This window comes from Parasteatoda tepidariorum, chromosome 6 (genome assembly GCF_982258835.1).
Source record: "Parasteatoda tepidariorum strain Cologne lab strain chromosome 6, Ptep-v5.0, whole genome shotgun sequence".
NCBI lineage: Eukaryota > Metazoa > Arthropoda > Arachnida > Araneae > Theridiidae > Parasteatoda > Parasteatoda tepidariorum.
This window is the reverse complement of record NC_141760.1, coordinates 60,087,369-60,107,414: the sequence shown is the minus strand read 5'-3', so window position 1 is coordinate 60,107,414 and position 20,046 is coordinate 60,087,369. Positions and strand designations below refer to the sequence as shown.

Here is a 20,046-nt window from a genome sequence, read left to right as displayed (position 1 = left end):
ACATTACGTTTTATTGTAAATTTTCCATCTGACACAGAGTGCTTATTTATTTATGTGTATTTTTTTAATTAAAATTTTGAATAAACACTATGTTTCAGTTTAAAAGCTTTACTTATTTAATACACCTATGAATACATTTCTTTATCAAATGTCTTCAAAACAAATGTATTACTTTTTTTTATAAACATTTCTTATAAATATTTTCTGATTACTGATATATGGACTTTATTTTAGCTTATAGCGAAAGAAAATGGAGAAGTTGAAGTGCATCCTCTTCAACATCAAATATCTGAAGACAACTATAAGAAACAGCTTTATTTTATGCAAAATTTGTAGCCTATATATTTATACCAGATTATATTTTTAATAACCACATTGAATAAAATTGTCTAAATCACTATGAGACATTTTTATTTGCCTAAAAGTGCAACCCTCTAAAAATCATAAGATTGGAAATTTTTATGAAACTGTTTAATAACCTTAAGCAGCAAAAAGTAAAACATAGATTAATAATTACAAAAACTTTTATTGAATTGAATTGGTATAGGTATGAATTGAGGCACAAATAAGGAAAAAAACTTATTACAAATAAAAATTAGTCACTGAACCTATAAGCAATTTGTACCATATCAAATATATGTCTAAATCAGAGCTTGAAATTTCAGTTTTAAAGGTACAAAGTTTTGCTAACCACTATTTTCACTAAAAATATGAACAATTTTTAAAATGTTACAAATGTAGTATGAAGTATGTAGTTTATCGTATATACAAATATAAATGTAGTATGTAGTTTAATGACCAAAACCATAAAAGGGTGTAAAAAAGTAATAATTATTTAAATTAAGGTATCCGTAATGTTTCAATGATTCCAATATCATCCACATTATTAAAATAAGATAAATATTAGAAATGTTCTCATACTTATAACATTTTATGTTTGCATACCATTTACCGGGGTCAAAATGTGTTAGATGGATTCATTTATAGAAAGTCTGAATAATCCTTCTAACAGTTAGTAGCTTCATTTGATACCAAAACTCAACTTTATACATGAAAAAATTTACTCTCCAGCCCTAAATATTAGGTTGAAATTTCGCACCCTGGATTAAGTGGTGTTTTTATTTTTAATGTAGTGATTTCTTACATTGTTAATTTCCTTTTTACAATTTTATCCACAAGATGATCATATAAACAATTACATAAAAATATTAAATATTCAGGAATGTCTAATTTATTTTTCCATATTGCTTAGCCATTTAGTCTTTATTTACCTATTTTAGTTATTATCATTAAGTTCAATTATATGTGAACAAATTTTGGATCAAATAAGGAAGATGTGCACCCTAAAATCCCTTTTTTGAGGATTGAAACATATTAATGCCTTGAACTGCCACAACCCTTAGTTCGTGGTTTCAAATTTTCATTATTTATTGAATTATTAACTGGACTTAAAAATGACAAAATTTGTAAAGGTATTAAAAATGTTGATTATTTAGTTTCAATAATTTCTAAACAAAAATACAGTGAGTTTGCAGTAAGTATTTACATACAAAAAAAAGAATAATAATAATCCTGTATGATTAAATTGCTATTTGAATTTAAATGAGAGAGATAATTCTAAAGTTTTGAAACAAATGAGATTTGCTGAAAGTGATTAAAGATAGGATGACCTACATATAAATGACTAAAGTTCCCAGAACTCTAAGACAATGAATGCTGCAGGTAAGATGATCAGATGAAAATCAAATCTGTGTAAAAATATCATTAATTTTAACCATTATGATTCAAATATGAAAAATTGGAGACAAACCCTATAACAGAGAAAGAGTTGAATGTGGAGAGATAGTCCTTTAGTCTCTAGAAAAAATCACTGGACTAAATTTCATCAATTAAAATCTTTTTCCAATGTCTTTCTGTTTTTAAATTAATTTTTTCCTTAAAAATGTAGCAAATATTTAATATTTTAAGTTAAAAATAAAAAACAGATGACATCTTAATGAGTACATTGTTATTTTTCATAATTGTAAGAAAAAATTCAAGCCATGAAAAAATGGAATTGATTGAACTTCAAAATTTGCATTTTGAAACGAAATCTGATCCAAAAAATATTTAACACTTTTAAATACACTTATAGTTTTCTCTCCTTAAATTTTTTTTTTAAATTGGTTTTACTTTTCCCTTTTAACTTTGTTTTAAATAGGTACTTGTCTAATGACTTTCATTTTTTTACAAACTTGTTCTTAATTTGTGTAATTTACCATTAACATGTTAAACTTTTGCATACATTATTTTCATTTTTGAAAAATATCAGTTTGGTATTTTTCTGTTTTAAATGAATTTTAACATTTAAAACAATTTAATTTTATACAAATATATTGCTAAGTAGATTGATGAAAAGGAATTAATTAAAAGAATTAAGATAATAAAAAATTACAATTATTTAAAAGAATTTAATTTTATAAAAATGTTTTGCTAAGTTGACAAATAAAAAGATTGGGTCTGAAACATTGATAATTTATGCTAAAATTAAGATGAAATTGCTGTCAACATGTGTAGGTACTTGGGTATGCGGCCCTTTATTGAAAAAAGGGCTGTGCATACCTGCTATATGAATTACAATAAAAATAATTTTTTACTTTTATAAAATATTTTAATTCACTTTTCAAATAATAACCTTTAATTAAACTTTGAATGTATTATTGTAATAAAGTGAATAATTTTCTCGTATTATAAAGATGAATTTCATTTAAATATGGTAGGTTGTTGAGTGCATACAATGTTTAGTACTTTTCTAAATTACGCCTTTCCATCGTAATTATTAATTAAAATAATTATAAATATTTCATATTTAAATTTTTTAAAAATTAAGTTAAGTCTAGATAGTGTGCATTTATAAATCTTGGAGGGAAGCACACCTAAGTTTAGGTACGCTACTGGTCCCACCACAGATCCAGCTGAGTAATCACTAGAAGCTGGACCATGAGCCTAGCAGAAATGACAGTTGTCGTGGAGCCTTAGATGTTATTTATCTTTAAAAAAAATTTGTTGTTACTAACTATTTAATATTGTAACATGTTTGATTGTAATGTCTTTTAATGAAGTTAATCTTCTACCTAACCAAATAAGACCTTAACAATAAACCTTAATTTAGCAAAGATTGCGCCCTTGGGAACAGAAATCGAGAAATGTCAGGGACCTAAAATACATTCTTTTAATTTTTCAGTGAGCTCCTCTTAATCTTCAACTATGAGTTGGAAGGGTTAACCGACAAAAGTTGGGCCTTCCAGAAGGAGGTGGGCCAGTAGAGGGAAGGGGATGTGTTAGACAAGAGGCAGCACAATGGGGTTCAGCCAATTGAGTCGAAGACTGAGCCGAATGGGTGCATTCAATTTGCTATTTAGAGAAAAAATTGGTTCTTCATCTGAAATGGATGAAGTGACAGGCATAACATTTCGTGAGCGAAAAGAGAGTCACCAAATGTGAACAGTGGGTAGCCTGTCTATTTCGTTCACTCCAGGATTTGCTTCTTAATTTATAAAATCCATATTACTTATTTTTTTTTAAATTTGAATTCAAATTGTTTTTGAAGTCCTCTTGAGTCAAAATAAAAACACAAATCAAAGTGTTGAAAACTTCGCTAATCTTTGAAATCGCATCCGCGATATTTTTTTACATGCAGTGAGAATGACCCTTAAAATAACCTAGCATCACAGATGGGCAGAAATGAACTAGTTAACAAATCAAAACAAACAGCTAACGGATAAATGTAACATTATTTTCAATTTTGTTACTCTAATTCAGTTTAATATTTTAATGTCAGGCATCTTTTTTTTACTTAAAAATTTATTTTCTAGTGGACTTCTCTGGTGCACGTAATGTTTTTAGTCACTTCTTGTTTTGTTATACTATTAAAAAAAAATAATAAACAAATACAAAAAACTATTTGCTAAGCTATTTGACCTAAGTATTTTGAATATACTGTAGTTAGAAATTAAGTAACAGATTTATTGTGCGTTTTTTCTACTTTAGAAAGCATAAAATCATAGAAAGCTTTAAAATTTCATTTTTGATAGGTAGAAACTTTTGTCTAATAAGTATAGTCTAAAACTTAATTAGATGTTTTTTCGAAAAACCGAAGATCAGAAAATCAATCGAGCATTATGGACAAGTTAAATGTTACACATTCTCTTTTATTATTTCTGAATTAGCGCTCGCTTTTTCTCATGTAATGCAAAACTTAAAACATTTAAGCATCTGCGGATAGAATTTTCCTTTTCTAAACTATCATTTTCTTTATTTAAATTAAAATTTGATAAAAGCATATTTAGTAGGATATTTAGGAAACTGGGATATTTCCTTGGCATTAGGTATTTGTTGCTGTTGAACTACTTTGTTTCAGTTATAAAGCTTTTCCGTTAATCATGATTTAGGGTTTGGGTACGCAATAGAATGTACCCTGCTCTTCGGAACCGCCTAACCTCTAAGTCTATAAAGAAGAATTCTTGCAACGTAGCATTGAAATTGAGGAGAATAGAAAAAAAAAACTAAATGTGTATAAAAGGAAAAGAAAAAATTTCAGAATCGACTTTTATTTACAGTGGTGCTTAGATTAAAGTAAATAGGTTTAGAAGAATGAGATTCTAGTTCATTAATTTATAATATCTAGTAACACTATGTGCTATCTCACTTCGCAGCAGCTTACCATATTACAGCTAATCCACCCTACCAGATTTTGTTTTACTTCTACTTGTCTTCTCCATTTTAGCATAGGTCTGTCTCTTTTTTATTTGCATTCTGATGTCTATGTTAACGCTACTGTTGGTATTCTTGTGGGAAGCATTCTCAAAATGTGATCTATCTATTTTAATCTTCTTTTTTTTGTAAATTAAGGATGATTGGTTACTCTTTGATTTTACTCTAGAGGTCTAAATTAGATGTGATTTGGGTATAGGATATATTTCAAACTATTCTTAAACATCTGTTTTGCCAATTATTCAGTATTTTATTCTGTATTTTTGTTAATTTCCATGTTACTAATCTATGTAATAGTACACTCTTTGCCTTTGAATTAAAAATAATAATTTTAGTCTTTAGCATTAAATTATTTGATCACCAAATCTTCATCAACTTTTTGAAGCAATAATGAATATTTTGGTTGCTCTGAATGTATAATAATAACTTATAACTTGTATATTTACATTACCTGATATTAAATTTACTCTAAATTTTATTTACAGGCTCCATAATTATTTAAAATAATGCCATATTTTAAAGATATAGATCCTCTTCGTGAAGAACAAGAAGGCAGAGTAAGGGAAGTAGGGCCTCAAGCTGTGTGGTCTTTGTCTTCTTGCAAACCAGGTATATGTGACTCTTACTTATTTTTTTTTCTGTTATTTTTTTAATGTTTAAAGACATGTTTTTTTTTAAATCTTTTAATCATATTTCAAGTTTTTTCAGAAATTAGAGAAGGATACTTTAAAGGAAAAGATTTCTTTCAAAAAATCAGACATACCTATTAATATTTATGAAATGAAAGTGTTTAGAATAAATATATAGTACTAAATTAATTGAAAAAAAGATGCTTAAAGGCAACTCCATGGTAAAGTCTACCAAATGACGAAAAATCCAAAATAAATATTTTTTTGGTGATATTTTAAAGGTATAAAATTGAAAATTTAGTTAACTAAAAAAATTCAAGGAATTAAATTTTTTGAAGGGCAATATCGTATAAAATTTTTTACGACATTAAGTGACTTTCAAAGGAATACAATTTTTTTTATGAATTCATTTTAATTGAAAAGCAAGTAAATAATCATTGAAATACACTATATAAAGATTGGCCATCTTACAAAAGTATGTAGAAATACTGCAAATTTTTATTTTCACAAAAATCTTCATGAGGCACTTCAGATACTTCATGTCCAACACCAAAGGGCCCAAATTATTTGCATTCTGAATGAATAAAATTAGAGCTGAAAAATTAAGTATAAAAGTGTTTACAATTGCAGTGGTCCATTGTTATAAAAATGTCTAGGCATACTTATAGTTACAAGTTTAACGAAGGTATTGTCCTTACTGGGAAACATGTTTTGCTCAGTATTTGTTCAAACGCGATTTATTTTTCAAATCTGATTAATTTAAATTTTGTCTATCAGCAAAACCAATGAGAATGTCTCCGTGGCCAAGCATTTTAGATTTATTAAGCTATTAAGAATAGCTAATTTATCTATTCACTCATTACACGTCTATGCCTTCAAATGAAAATGTACACTCATGATCAAAGTTAAAAGAATACATGCACATGATTTCAATGAGGGAAAACATGTTTTGCTTGCAATGTAACTTAATACACATATTTGATAATTTATGTAAATAAATTATCAAATGTTAAATATTTTTCTGTTAAGCAGTAAAATAAAAGATTAAAAGAAATAAAATTGTAGACAAATTTTTTAGACTATAATAAATTTACTAATGTTTATAGAAACAGATTTTTTTTAAATATTACTTCAGATATTTAAATAAGCTAATTGATTATTCGAAACTAATTTTTTACACATTTTTTCCATCAATCTTAATTTTTTTATTTTATGTATTAAAAATTTTGAATCCTCCCACAAAATTCTTCTCCAAATGACTACTATAAAAAAAAAAACTGTTGTAGCTGACTACATTTGTAACAAAGTAGCTGTATTCTGACCACTGCTTTTATTTAACCAAACTAAAACGATTCCTTTACCTAAGTAAATTACCCCAGATTATTGACAAGGACTAGGCCCAATGTAAACAATTTTGAATAAAACATTATTTTTTGAGGAAAACATGACAACAATAAATTTAAGGATTATTATACTCTGTATTTAAATTAGGTATAAATGAGGATGCAAAATTTCTACTCACTAGCCAACAATCAAATATTTAAAACTAGGGAGCGGGGCTCGAAAAAATTCAAAAAATTTACCCGTCCCTGAGGACGGCTTGTCCAACAATGTACTCGTCCTCCTTTGAAACTAACCCGTCGCTTCTAAATAAATAAAAATATACTTTTCTCTTATTTATTACAAACATTTATATAAATTGCACAATGAATTAGTAGTTACTAGGATTACAAATTCTAGGATTGCATATTACATTACAAATACTAGGATTGTAATAAAAGGAATACTAGGTTACTAATAGGAACCTAGTATTTCTTTTATAAAATAATTTATTTCTTTTATGAAATAATATATTTCTTTCATGAAATAATTTATTTCTTTTATGAAATAATTTAAATGACAAATTTCAAGTTATCTGGAATGTCAATTTATCCGAGGGTACTGCGTTTTTTAAATGAATCAAATATGACGTTTGGCAGTTCCACAATCAAGCTAATGATTTACAGAGGTTTCTGCACAAAGATCTGAAAGGGGTTTTCCATTTACGGTAGATGTTCATAATTGCGTTTAACGCTTCTTGTTTAAGACTAGTACGTAATGTTTTTTTTTTTTGTAAGTTCATTGCTGAAAAGTCTCTTTCAACCGCTGCAGTACGGGAGACAGAGAAACCATCAATTCCACCATGCGCAGTATGTTGCTGTATTTCTAGATTAGAGGGTTATTTTTAGAAGTGAGGCGCTAGACTCTTGTAAGATACAGGGTATCCGCGCACCTGGAAAGTCATGGAAAATCATGGAAAGTCATGAATTTCAGTATTGAACAAAATTTGTCATGAAAAGTCATGATTTTTGCTGTTTTTTTGAAAAAAATCATGGAAAGTCATGGATTTTGGTATTCTAGTGTTGCAAGTACTGCGCCAATTGTGGAAACCTGGGCCTATATGCTCCAAATTGAAGTAGTAGGCTTAAATTGCCCCGATCTGAGCCAAAAGGGATATTTTCCCCTGGGTATCGCCAAGTCACAATTTTGCGGCAACCAAGCTACTGCTATGTGATGGGTTGCTCTGGATTCAGTGGGAAGGATTCTTGCACTCTCATGTGCAACTCTGCTTCATTTTACAAGATATTCTAAATTTCAGGTTTCATTTTCCACTCCCTGAAATGGAACCGAAACTTCCCAGGAATTTTCGGGGACCGACTAAACATTGCCAAAGTTTAATAACAAATGAAAATTTTATTTCTCTTGTTTAATTTCATTGTTATTGAAGTGCCATCGTCTTCGTCAATGGCAAGCTTATGGCCTTCTTGCTCTATTCTATTTATAGAATAGTACTCATGATCTTGGAATTAACTTGGGGACCATTCACTAAGTACAAATTTTCATGTTGATCCTCAGAGCAGTCAAGAATCAAAAAGCTTCATAACCTCAAAATTTCCATCTCCCTTTTATTCATTTAATTTAATAAAGATAAAAATTAATTAAGTTTCTTAAGTGTAAATTTTTTTCTGAGGGACCATCCACTAATTGCATATTGTTTTTAAACATGTATTACTTTTTTTTACTAATATTTTTTTTTTACACTTATTGCATTTTATTATAGCTTCAATACTCACTGAATTTGCACTTAAAAATTATTTTTTTTATCATTTCATTAATGAAATACTGTACTGGGTAACCAATTTTAATTTTAAAAAAATTAGGGGTCATTCACTAATTTACATTTGTAATATAAATTTATTAAAGTTTGCTTAATTCTTTACATATTTTTTATAAATTCCGTATGATCAATATTAATCTTGTTAATGTTTTATTGAATATACTATTACAAATAACATTTTTTTAAATTTTAAGAAAAATATACTCAATAACGTTAAATAATAGTTAAATTAATTAGAGTTTTAAATTACCTTTTACAGAATTAAATAAAGTAATTATTAATTTAAAAAATAGTATGAGCCACTCAATATTGAATTTATTTAAATTGCTTTTGCCAAAAGCTCTTTTTTAAGTAATATTTCACCTATATTAAATAAATGTTTAGGTTTTTTCCAAACTGAGACACCATTGATTCACTTGCTGTATTATAAAATGGTGTCTCTAGTTTAAGCATTGTTAGGGCGTTTTTTAAAAGAGTTCTGCTTTTCTTAGTTTGACAGGAAATGACTTAAAATCTTTGGATGTAAAAAACGCAGAAATTTGGCAAAATTCAAATTTAATAGATGTTGGACTAGATACCACAAATACGATGACATCATTATCTTCTTCAGTAAAAAATTCTATGTATTTAGGTGCCAGGTCTATGGCACGTGCAAAAAAGTTATTAAAAGCATTGCCTCTTGAAAATAGGTTACTATACCATCTTAAATTGTTGCATCCTGTGATGAGAATGGAATTCTATTAAGGTAATAAGATATCTGGCAACAGTAACCCCATTCATTATAAAACCTGAAGAGGCATGTTTGTTACTGGTACGTATAGAACCAGAAGGTTATTCTTGTGACTCAAATGAATATGCACCAATTGATGTGTTTTGGAAAAACTATTTTGTGAAGAAATATAATTTGGGAAATATCAAATATTCTCTTATAACAAAGCTTTTTAAAGCTCTTTTGTGCATACCACATGGGAATGCCGATGTTGAGAGAGGTTTTAGTACTAGAGAGGTTTTAGGTTTGTTCATATGTGTGAATAAAAAGCTACTTGACAATAGGGCAAGTTTAAATTTGCATAGTGTTAATGATTTGAGACAAGTTGTGTCACTGGGGATTTAAATAACTTTAAAGTTGACAAAGATATGATTAAAGGAACTCGTGCAGCATTTAAAAATTATTCTGCTTGATTAGAGGTTGTGAAAAAAGAATGTGAACACTGAAACTGAGGAAAGCAGATTAAAAGTTGCTGAAATTGATTTGCTAAAAAAATTGAAGGCTTCTCAAGATCTCTTAGCCACTGATAAAAAAAATATTAAAGATGGGTTAAATAATAAAGACATGTTTATAGAAAGCGGACAGATCCTCTTATCTGAGGCTAAGTCGAGCATAGCAGAATATTTAACAGAATTGGAAGCTACCAAAAAGAAACTTAATTTGTTTATGCAGGGACCTTTAAAAAGTGAAAAAAATAAGATATGCCATTAATGAACAAAATTGAAAACTCTTGTTTTAATTCTTTTTATTAAATATGCTCCAAATCTTTGTTTCCCTGCTCCAAAATTGCTTCTGTGTTGCTCGAAAGATGCTCCAAAACCATGTTTTGCCACTTGCACCACTGGTCTCCGAAAAATCTAATTTTTAAAATGGAATCCCCCCCCCCAATTTCATCCTGTTCCAAACATCTGAATTCCTAACAAAATCACCACTCAGGCATATTTTATTAGAATATAAAATGATTTTATCATGTTCTTTAAAAATTATGGTGTTCTTTCAAAAAATGAAAGAAAAAACATAATTTCTACATAACAACCATTTCTACATAACAACCATAACAACATTTCTACATAATAAACATTCTGTCATTTAAAAATTCTTATTATTTATTTTATTTAATTTTATCAATTTAAAATTCTAGTTGAAGCAAACCAGTCATTGCAAATTTTTTTTTAATTCCTAAATCAGAACAGAAAAATTAGGAGTATTTCTTTCCTTTCAGATGAACAAGAAAAGTATCTTTAGAATATAATTCTACAGAAAAAAAATTATTTGCTTTTGCATTTTTTTCTAGCTATTTTATTGTTTCAATTCTTTCTTTACTCTGTTTTTTAAATTTAAAATCTATAAATATGAAGATGCGGAGTATAGTTTTGGTTATGCCTTTTATTATGTTATTATAATGCTTTTTTAAATGCATTGTTGCATTTTTGTCGGAGAAAATAGTAACTTCATTAAGTCATGAAAAATTCTTGGAATTAGTCATGGAAAATCATGAAAAGTCATGAATTTGAAAATCTAAAATGTAGCAGATACCCTGAAGATAACAAAAATTGAAAATGTATCACCAACATTAACGGGAAAATGGCCGTCCGCACAGACGTCGGATTCGAGAAATTCGTTGCCCGCGGGAAATTTTTTAACGCTGAGGACGGGTGGTTTTTCGAGCCGTGCTAGGGAGTATGTTTAATCTTTTTCTATTTTCTTTGAATAGAAAAAGATTAGGGGGCTTTAAGATTGAGATTTAAAATAGAGAGCTTTGAATTGTTGGGTTTTAAATAAAATTTGTTTATGCTTATCTATCATTGCTACTTAGTTAAACTGATTAGATTACTGTGTCTCTATGCAGCAGCACCTGGAAGTGTTTTGAAATCAAGCAACAATTTTTTTTTTCCTATTTAGCCTTGTTGCTGAATTTTTTCAGTCTTTCTGCAACAAACCTCTGTAACACTAATATCTTTCTGGGATATATTTTTAATAGTAACCTATATTAATAGGTTCTTCATCTATACCTCTACAGCCCTCTGTGTGCCCTGTCTTGTTCCACAACTCTATTCTATCCATACAACCCTCGGTTTTGATTTCTCCCTCCACTTACGGATCTTCATTATTTTCAAGTCATAAATAGCATCGTCCTTCCACCTTTTCTTTGGGCCTGGTTCCCATAGGTGTTTAGTTGTAGTTGATGGTCTTTTTGAAACTGTAATTATTGTCTCTCCTCTCCTTGTGTCTAAGTCATGTATATATTAGCCAATATGTTACTTATTTAGAGCCAATATGTTACTCATATAAAACCAATATATTACTTGTTTAAAATAACAGAAGCGCTTTGTGTTTGAAAAAAAAAAATGCCTGTGCATATAGAATAAACACTGTATTTACCTTTTTTTCCAATTACATAGAAAAAATACATATGCTGATATTATAGTATAGGTAATATATAAGTAATATTCTGTTATTTTGAAGGGTACAAAACACACTTATTATTTCCTTTTTGGCGTTTTGTAAATCATTAAATTAAGAAAAATTGAAAATTATGAAATCCGTGTCAGTAGCTGCTGAAAAAGTAAGATAGGGGACAAAATGGCGAGAGTTGGACTCTTCCAACTCTCATCTTCCAAAGGGGGTTGCTCTGATGTAAATTTTGTGATAACAAGCTAGTTTAAATAAAAAATATGATATTAAAAACATTGGATTTTAAAAGTTATGTATAAATTAATAGCAATAACTGGCAAAAACCGATAGAATCTTTATGATGAAAAGTAAATACTGTAATCTACGATTTGAATTTTCCGATATTGTTTGAAATATATCAAGAATTTTCGAAACCATGTAAAAATTAGTAGCAATAACTACCAAAAAGTCAACAAAAAACTGTGAGATTGTGTTATTAAAAGTAAGTGATTAATTGTGCAAATTGAATTTCACATGTAATAAAACTGTATTCAACACCACAGTTTTTTTTTTTTTTAAAAAGTTTGTGTTGTATCTATAACTATAAAAAAAATGATTTAAGCACTGCATGGATTTATAATGACGTCGGTGTAAACCGAGCGTGTTAAAAAGTGATTACTTGAATGAATGTGCGATTCAAACTTCACATCTTAAAAAGAATCATGAAAATATTAATAGTAATTACTGTACAATGGAAGACATTGGCATTTTTTAAATAAAAACTAAACTCAGTGGTGCTACAGCCCATAGATGGTCAAGATCTACTGTGCCCCTCTCAGTTTTCTTGGCCTTAGGCTCTGTAGTGTAGGAGCAGATGCTCCGGTTGGGTGGTCAGCCGAACACAGAACCCCCAGTGTTTAGTCTCCAAGCATACTCGGTACTCATTTTATCAACCCACTAATGGGATGAAAGGCAGAGTTTTCTGGCCCAAGATTCAAACCCAGTACCTGTGGCACGAGAGTACTACTTTCAATAAAATCAGCGCGAAAGAGAAAAAGGGAGATTGACTGTACCTGCAATTCTTGCAATAATGAATTAACTGTTTTGCTACAAATCTGAATTTGTCACAAATTTTCCATCCCCACTCACAGTCAAATTTTATTAAAATGCAAAATATGGTGTTCTTTTTTTTATTTTTAAAAATTGATAAAGAAAAAATTTCATTTCTAGAGAAATTAATCCTTTAAATTTTCATAACTTCAGAATTACTTTTTATATTATCAATTTGTAATTCTAGCTCAAGCCAGGCATTATGGAATTCTTTTAATTTTGAAAGAGAATAGAAAAATCACAAGAGTTTCTTCTCCTTCTGTTATGCAAAAAAGGCATCTTCAGAAAATAATTCTGCAGGAGAGAAAAGTTCTTTTGAAAAATTCTTCAGAAAATAAAACCAAATTTTTTTGCTTCCCAAATACAAAATCTTTCTAAAAGAACTCTGTAACAATGTTGGCTTGATTCTGCCGTAGGCTATTTAGAACAAAAAATGCTGAGTTGCCCACTTTTCACTCATATACAGTTGTTTTTGAAACCCTCTGACAACCTTATTTTGATTTATTATTGTTATTGCAATAAAAAAATTTCCCAGGTAGTTCTTTATACTACATCCATTAACAATTTAAAAGTCATTCATATTTTTCATGAATTTGAAATAATGATGAGCAAAAATTTTGGTCTTGCTCAGTGGCGTAGCTACCTAGGGGCTAGACGGGGCAGTGCCCCGGGGCCCTCAAGCTCAGGGGGCCCTCGAATCCTTACCAGAAATCTCGATCGAACTGAACTTTTGGAAATTTCTCCCATTTTCAAAATAAATATGACAGGTTGCAACCCCACTTTAATCATGACAACTCAGTTGAGAGAAATTCTAAAGTTATGCCTAGGGAATTCCCCTAAATTCTTTCTGTAGGTTGGCAGTGTTGTCAATTTGACGGATAGTGATATGTGCGTTTTATTATTCATCGATGTACGTTTTATTGTGAATTCGAATTAAGATTTTTTTTTCGAGAACGGTTAAAAAATTAATGCTGTATCAGGAGTAATTTAGCTAATGCCAATAAACTTTTCTGTACTGGTCAATATAGTGGTTCGATTTTACCACTCATATTGATGTCCGTTAAGTCAATAACTCGTGTCAAATCTATAGATTTCGGCTACAGCTCATTGTATAACGCGAAATATCATGAAAAAATGCCAGTCACCTGCAGTTAGGTACATTAATTCAGGTCCGCGGGCAGGAGATTGTTCATGGTCTCTGTAATGCCTTTCTTTCCAATAAATAAGAAAGACCAGATTTTTAAAACAATAAAACTTAACTTTATTTAAAAACAAATGAAATAGGCATTGTTTTGCAGTAAGAGCTTCCAGCTCTTGGAATACCAAGGGAGACCCTCTTTCGATTATATCAAACATACATCTACCTTTTTCTCTCTCGCATCCCTCCGGCGGGATGACAAAATGCGCCAAGTGCGCCTTAAAAGGTCGCAAAACAGTTGCCAACCATTACAGTTTCCACCATTAAATGTGGTAACACTAACGGTGATAATTTTTTTCCCGGGGATTCCCCAACGACACTTGTAGGGTATCATTGTGTTTCTCCTTCCTTTTATTTTACTTTTAACGTCGTCAGTGAACAGTGAGTACCTACCTACTCGAGCACAATCTAATATTGTATTGTTTAAATAAATTGGAAAACTAAAATTATGGATAAAAAGAAGAAACCCAGTGGTGCATTTAAACGCAAACAATGCCAAGAAAGAGAAGATAGTAAACAAACATTGTCCAAAATTGACAAGTTTTTTAGTCAGCCTTCTGCAAGTACATCTGGCCAAAATATTTCTATTGATAGTGACTCAAATAATGTGGTAACTGCAGTGTTGGTTGAGAAGCCTACTGAAGAAGATTCGACAATTATTGCAGTTGGAGATACCTCCGCCGCCGATCATGTGAACGTGGATGATGTTTGCATGACACACATAAGAGCGGAGGGTTTGGAGGAACCACAGACCTCTACATTTTTCGAAAATGTGTACGACAAATCTTCTTATGACTTGGGAAACTTCTCGAACAAGATATTAAGTGATAACGAAAAACGTCAAATTCTTGATATGGGGCCTTTACAGATTTCAGGACCTTTTCCAACAGACATCAACCAGAACAATAGGTGTTTTTCAAAATCGTACTACGTTTCGTGTTCTAAATATGGGCCAGCTAATCGTTTTTGGTTGTGTTATTCCAAAATACTAGACGCTGCCTATTGTCAACCCTGCTGGTTATTTGCTTCACAAAGGAATAATGTTTGGTGTACGGGAATTTGAGATTGGAAGCATTTATCGGAAAGAATTAAACAACACAGTTGTTCGAGTGGCCATTCGGAAGCATGTGCTGTGTATAAATTTTGAAAAAAAAACCGATAATAATACTATCGACAAGGAACTTGAAAATAAAATTTGCAAAGAAGCATCATTTTGGAAAATGGTTCTTCAAAGGTTATTCGATAGCATACTTACCGTAGCAAAGAGTTCTTTGGCTTTGAGAGGACATCAAGAAGACTTAAGTCAGAAAGGATACCACGGAAATTTTCTGTCCTTTGTAGAGCTTGTCGCCCGATATGCTCACATTTTGCGGCAAGTTTTGGATATGCCCAAAGGTAATAATAATTATTTCTAAGTTTTTTTTATCGTTTTATTTTGTTTATAATTATTAACTGTTTAATATCAGGACTTTTTTGAAATTGTGTTTTTTTATGTTTTTAGGATCTACAAGATATCTGAGTGCAACAATTCAAAATGAAATGATTGAGAGCTTGGGGACCAAACTCGAAACCCATCTACTAGAACAAATTAGAGCGTCACCGTTTTTTGCCATCATAATGGATACGACACAGGACATATCGAGGGTAGATCAGCTAAGCATTGTTGTGAGGTATGCAGTAATAACCAGATCGGAAAACGGACAGCCAATTGATATAGAAGTAAAAGAAGTGCTTCTAGGCTTTTATGCAGCCATCAAACATAGCGCAGTAGATTTAGTCAACCAAGTGACAACATTATTTATCGACAAAAATATTGATTTAAAAAAATGTGTCGGTCAAGGCTATGATGGAGTCAGTGTGATCAGTGGTGTGTATAATGGTGTACAAAAACATATTAAGGATATCCAGCCTAACGCAGAGTACGTACATTGTGCCACTCATAATTTAAATTTGGTGATAAATGATGCCGTTAGCAGTTGTGTGGAAATATAGATTTTTTTCGCAACGTTGCAAGATTTGTATAACTTTTTCGGAAACAGCATCAAACGTTGGGATCTACAGTCAAAATTCACTGGCGAATCGGACACCACTCTAAAAAAACTAAATCCGACAAGATGGTCCAGTAGGGTCAATACGATGTCTGTATAAAACTTCGTCATTTTGATATTATCAAAGCATTATCAGAAATAGTTCTAAAGAGTCCTAATAAAGATGAGCGTAGTGAAGCAGAGAGTATTAAAACAAAAATGCTAAATTTCGAGATCGTGTTGCTTTGCGAATTCATGCACAGTGTATTGAACGACATCAATTATGCATCCAAAACTTTACCAAAATGCGACATCAATTTGGGCGAGGAGAGTAAAGTTTTAGCAGAGACCAAAGCAAAGTTGCAAATTTATAGAAATGATTTCGAATTATTCAAGTGCAAAGCCAGTGAAACTACAAGAAAATATGGTATTGATACCCATTTTCAAGAAAAAAGGCAAAGAAAAGTTAAAAAACATTTTGATGAATTAGCTGCTGATCACCGATTTCCAAACCGAGAATGAAATATTCAAAATTGAGATTTTCAATAATGTACTAGACACAGTAATATCTCAATTAGATACACGTTTTATTGGTATGAGTGCAGTCTGTCATACATTCGATTTTCTAACACCAACATTTTTATTACATGCTGGTGAAGTAACTTTATTACAAAAGTGTGACGAATTCCAAAGAAAATATTCAGATATAATAGACCCTAGTTTTTCACTTCAATTTATTAATATTTACCACCTAGTTTTACCACAACTAACTCAAGCATGGACTGTTTACCAATTATGTAAGGAAATAATGATCAAATATGGAGTGCTAGAATGCGACCTAACGGAAGTATTTACAGCAATGTTATTATTCTTTACAATTCCTGTCACTTCTGCAACAGCTGAAAGGTCATTTAGAAAATTAAAAATAATAAAAAATTATTTAAGAAATAATATGGGCCAAACTCCACTCCGACATTTATCGCTAATAGCAATTGAAAACAAAACCGCATCACGCCTGGATTTAAACGAAGTCTTTGATACTTTCGTGAAAACTAAAGCTAGGAAATTTTTTTAAAAATAATTGTTATTTAGTCAGTTGGTAGGCCCGACCTTTATATAATAAACCCTTGAATCTTCTCTATTTCGTTTTATTAGCCAAACCTACACCAAGTATTAATTGTAATTTATGCTGTTACTGTTTAATATTTTTATTACCTGCCCTGCAGTGCACAAAAAAGAGCTTAAGTAGCTTAGCATTTTTAAAGTATTTGTATATTTCATATTTTTAATTGATAAAACCTAATCAGTTTACATAGCAGTGGGGCCCCATTTTTTAATTTGAACCAGGGCCCTTGGTTACCTAGCTACGCCACTGGTCTTGCTATTATCTTTAGAATTAAAATTTCATGCCCTGCTATGAATGTTACTAGGAAAAAAAAATCCTACGAATTCAATACAAAAAGGAAATACATTATTGTGAATCTAGTATGTTTTATGTAAAGGTTTTAATGATATTCACCCTGCAGCATAGCAAAATCAATATTTTAAAATAATTTTTAAATTTATACAAGTATGTATACAATAAATGGAAGTGTATTTATTACATGAAATTTCAATTTTTTAATTAGATTCATAGGTTTTATGGTCTATTAAAAGGATTTGAAATTTACCTAACATTTTTGTTGATATTATCTGGTCATATCACTCGTTTTAGATCCGCCCTCCCCAAACTGCATGAAAGCACATTTTTTGTTCGTTTCTAAATTTCGACTATTGTACATCACTTCAAGTGATTTATTAGTAGGTAGGCAAAAACTTGTTTTCCAAATATTATTTGATACAGATTTTTTTTTTATTATATTCTAACTTGGATAAGCTTAATTTATATAAGTTTTAAGTTTGTGGTGTTTCAGTCTATAACAATTTTGTGATAGCGAATTTAGGTCTTTTGTCTGAAAATTTGCTAAAATTTCTTTTTTTACTCTAATTTTTGTTGTTTAATAATGTTGTGTTATATTTATTGGTGTTTTAAATTGATGTTTGCATTTTTAAAGGATTTGGAGTCGATCAGTTAAGAGATAAATGGCTAGAAACATATTGGCAATCTGATGGTCCCCAGCCTCACCTAATTAACATTCAGTTTAGAAAAAAGACAACTATACAAGATATTTATTTATATGCTGATTACAAACTGGATGAAAGCTATACCCCCAATAGGTAAATTTATGTTTCTGATTAAAAATTTAGTGTTATATTATACTTTTTTTTAATAATAATTTTTTTTTAACAGTAATTGATTTCAATTTCTAATCTGTTTTTTTTCCTATAGTTATTTTTGCTTAAAATCAATTAGTATGTAATATAATCTAAAACTTTTTTTTAGTTGGTTTATTTCTTTTTTAAAGTTAATTTTCATACATTTTTGAAATTTTACTCATATTTCTTTAAAATTGGCTGTTAGTTATAAGTTTATGTCATTATTTGTTAACAAAAGTTACTCCAAGCTTGTTTCTAACATAAAGAGTCAATCTTAGAACATTTCGCAGTATTGTTGCTTAGGTGTATTTATTTGCTGTCTAGATATATAAAATTATAACAATAAGTTTTTTCTTGATTGTTCACAAATTCTGAAAGACAGAATTTTACTGAATGTGTATGGAATCCTGTAAAAGATTTGTATATAAAAAATACAGTTATGTACTTTTTTGAACTTATCCACTTAAAACTTTTATAATTTTTAAACTGTTAGTGAACTGAAGTGTTCCTAACAGTTGCTTTGTTTGCAGAATTTTTGTTAGATTTTAAATGCATTTTCAAAACTTGGAAAAAATGCAACAGTTAAATTAATTATATAATTATTTATAGTAGTTTGCTATTAATAATAGTTTAAAAAATTATCACTTTTTTACGGGGAAATTAACTGCATGTTTTTAAACTACACAATGAAAACATCTAAATATTTTTTTCAGTCTCTATTTAAGTTAAAATGCATTTCCATTATTCGCAAGAAATTTAAGATAAAAATTAGTTATAATAAACATAATCTAAAAATATTTCAGTTTTCTGCAAAGATTTTTACTGTATGTTCTGTATTACTATTACTGCAAGTTAGTATATTACTATATATTATAATATTAATTTAATTTATGAACTAAATATTGTTTGCCAGAGTCTCTGTTCGAGCTGGAACACATTTCCATGATTTACAAGAAATTGAAGTTGTAGAATTAAATGAACCAAGTGGATGGGTTAAAATTCCATTAAAAGACTCTTATGGGCAACCTATACGGACTTATCTTGTGCAGATAGCAGTGTTGTCTAACCATCAAAATGGGCGTGATACACACCTTCGGCAAATACGGGTGCATTCTCCTGTCGAAAGACATTGTTTCGCTGCTATAAAATTTCCCATGCTGACTAGTACTGAGTGCTCTCAATACAGTTGTATCAGGTAGAAGTGAAAATTTTGTGCATTGTATATTATTTTATGGCTGTCTTTTATTATTTTGTATGTGCTGATATTATAAAATAATAAATGGAAACTTTTTGTTATTTGTATATTTTATTAATAAGCCGCAATGGTGCAGTGTTTAAAGTAGTGGCTTTTCATTGCGAAAGACTGAGGTTCCATACCTGATGGAAAATTAAAGCCTACCAGGCTTCAGATTGATAGATACTAGCTAGCCTGAAAAGAAAGGGGGGCCAGTGAGCAATTCTGACCTCATTTCTGCCACAGGTCACTGAATTGTGGAGCCATAATTTCCATGACCCAGGGTCCACAATAGGCTGTTACTGGAGCATTTTTACTTTCTATTATAGCTATATCTTTATTGTTTTTACTTTCTAAATTGCTATATCTCTTGTTTAGTTTAAAAATGAACTTTTTTTTACATCTATATCACAATTTGAACTTAAAAGAGTCAACTTTTCTCAAAACCTAAATTATTTTTTTCAATCTTCATCTTTTGGATGATATTGGGTAAAGCCTCTGAAAGGGGTAGAACCTTTGT

The 20,046-nt window shown here is 29.9% G+C and overlaps 2 protein-coding genes across 7 annotated transcripts in view; both read left to right on the top strand.

Annotated features, from left to right (window-relative positions):
- Positions 1-398, top strand: part of LOC107440556 (cytoplasmic dynein 2 intermediate chain 1) — a 37,569-nt gene extending 37,171 nt beyond the window's left edge. For both annotated transcript variants that reach the window (XM_087165933.1, XM_087165932.1), the window contains one exon: positions 235-398. Coding sequence is in view for 1 of the 2 variants with exons in the window: in XM_087165932.1 (XP_087022058.1) it covers positions 235-336 (102 nt within the window). In the remaining variant the exon portion in view is untranslated. The remainder of the gene's footprint in view (positions 1-234) is intronic.
- A 3,308-nt stretch (positions 399-3,706) lies between these two features.
- APC10 (anaphase-promoting complex subunit 10) lies at positions 3,707-19,582 on the top strand. 5 transcript variants are annotated; one of them, XM_071178600.2, is made up of 4 exons: positions 3,707-4,073; positions 5,238-5,361; positions 18,091-18,253; positions 19,206-19,582. In XM_071178600.2, exons 2-4 carry the CDS (start codon positions 5,259-5,261, stop codon positions 19,489-19,491), a joined length of 552 nt encoding a protein of 183 aa, XP_071034701.1. In that variant the 5' UTR covers positions 3,707-4,073; positions 5,238-5,258; the 3' UTR covers positions 19,492-19,582. The 5 variants fall into 5 exon arrangements, with proteins under 5 accessions (XP_071034701.1, XP_015908997.1, XP_071034699.1 ...); XM_016053511.5 differs by having other exon boundaries at positions 3,723-3,872; XM_071178598.2 differs by having other exon boundaries at positions 3,740-3,868.
- Positions 19,583-20,046: the final 464 nt, after the last annotated feature.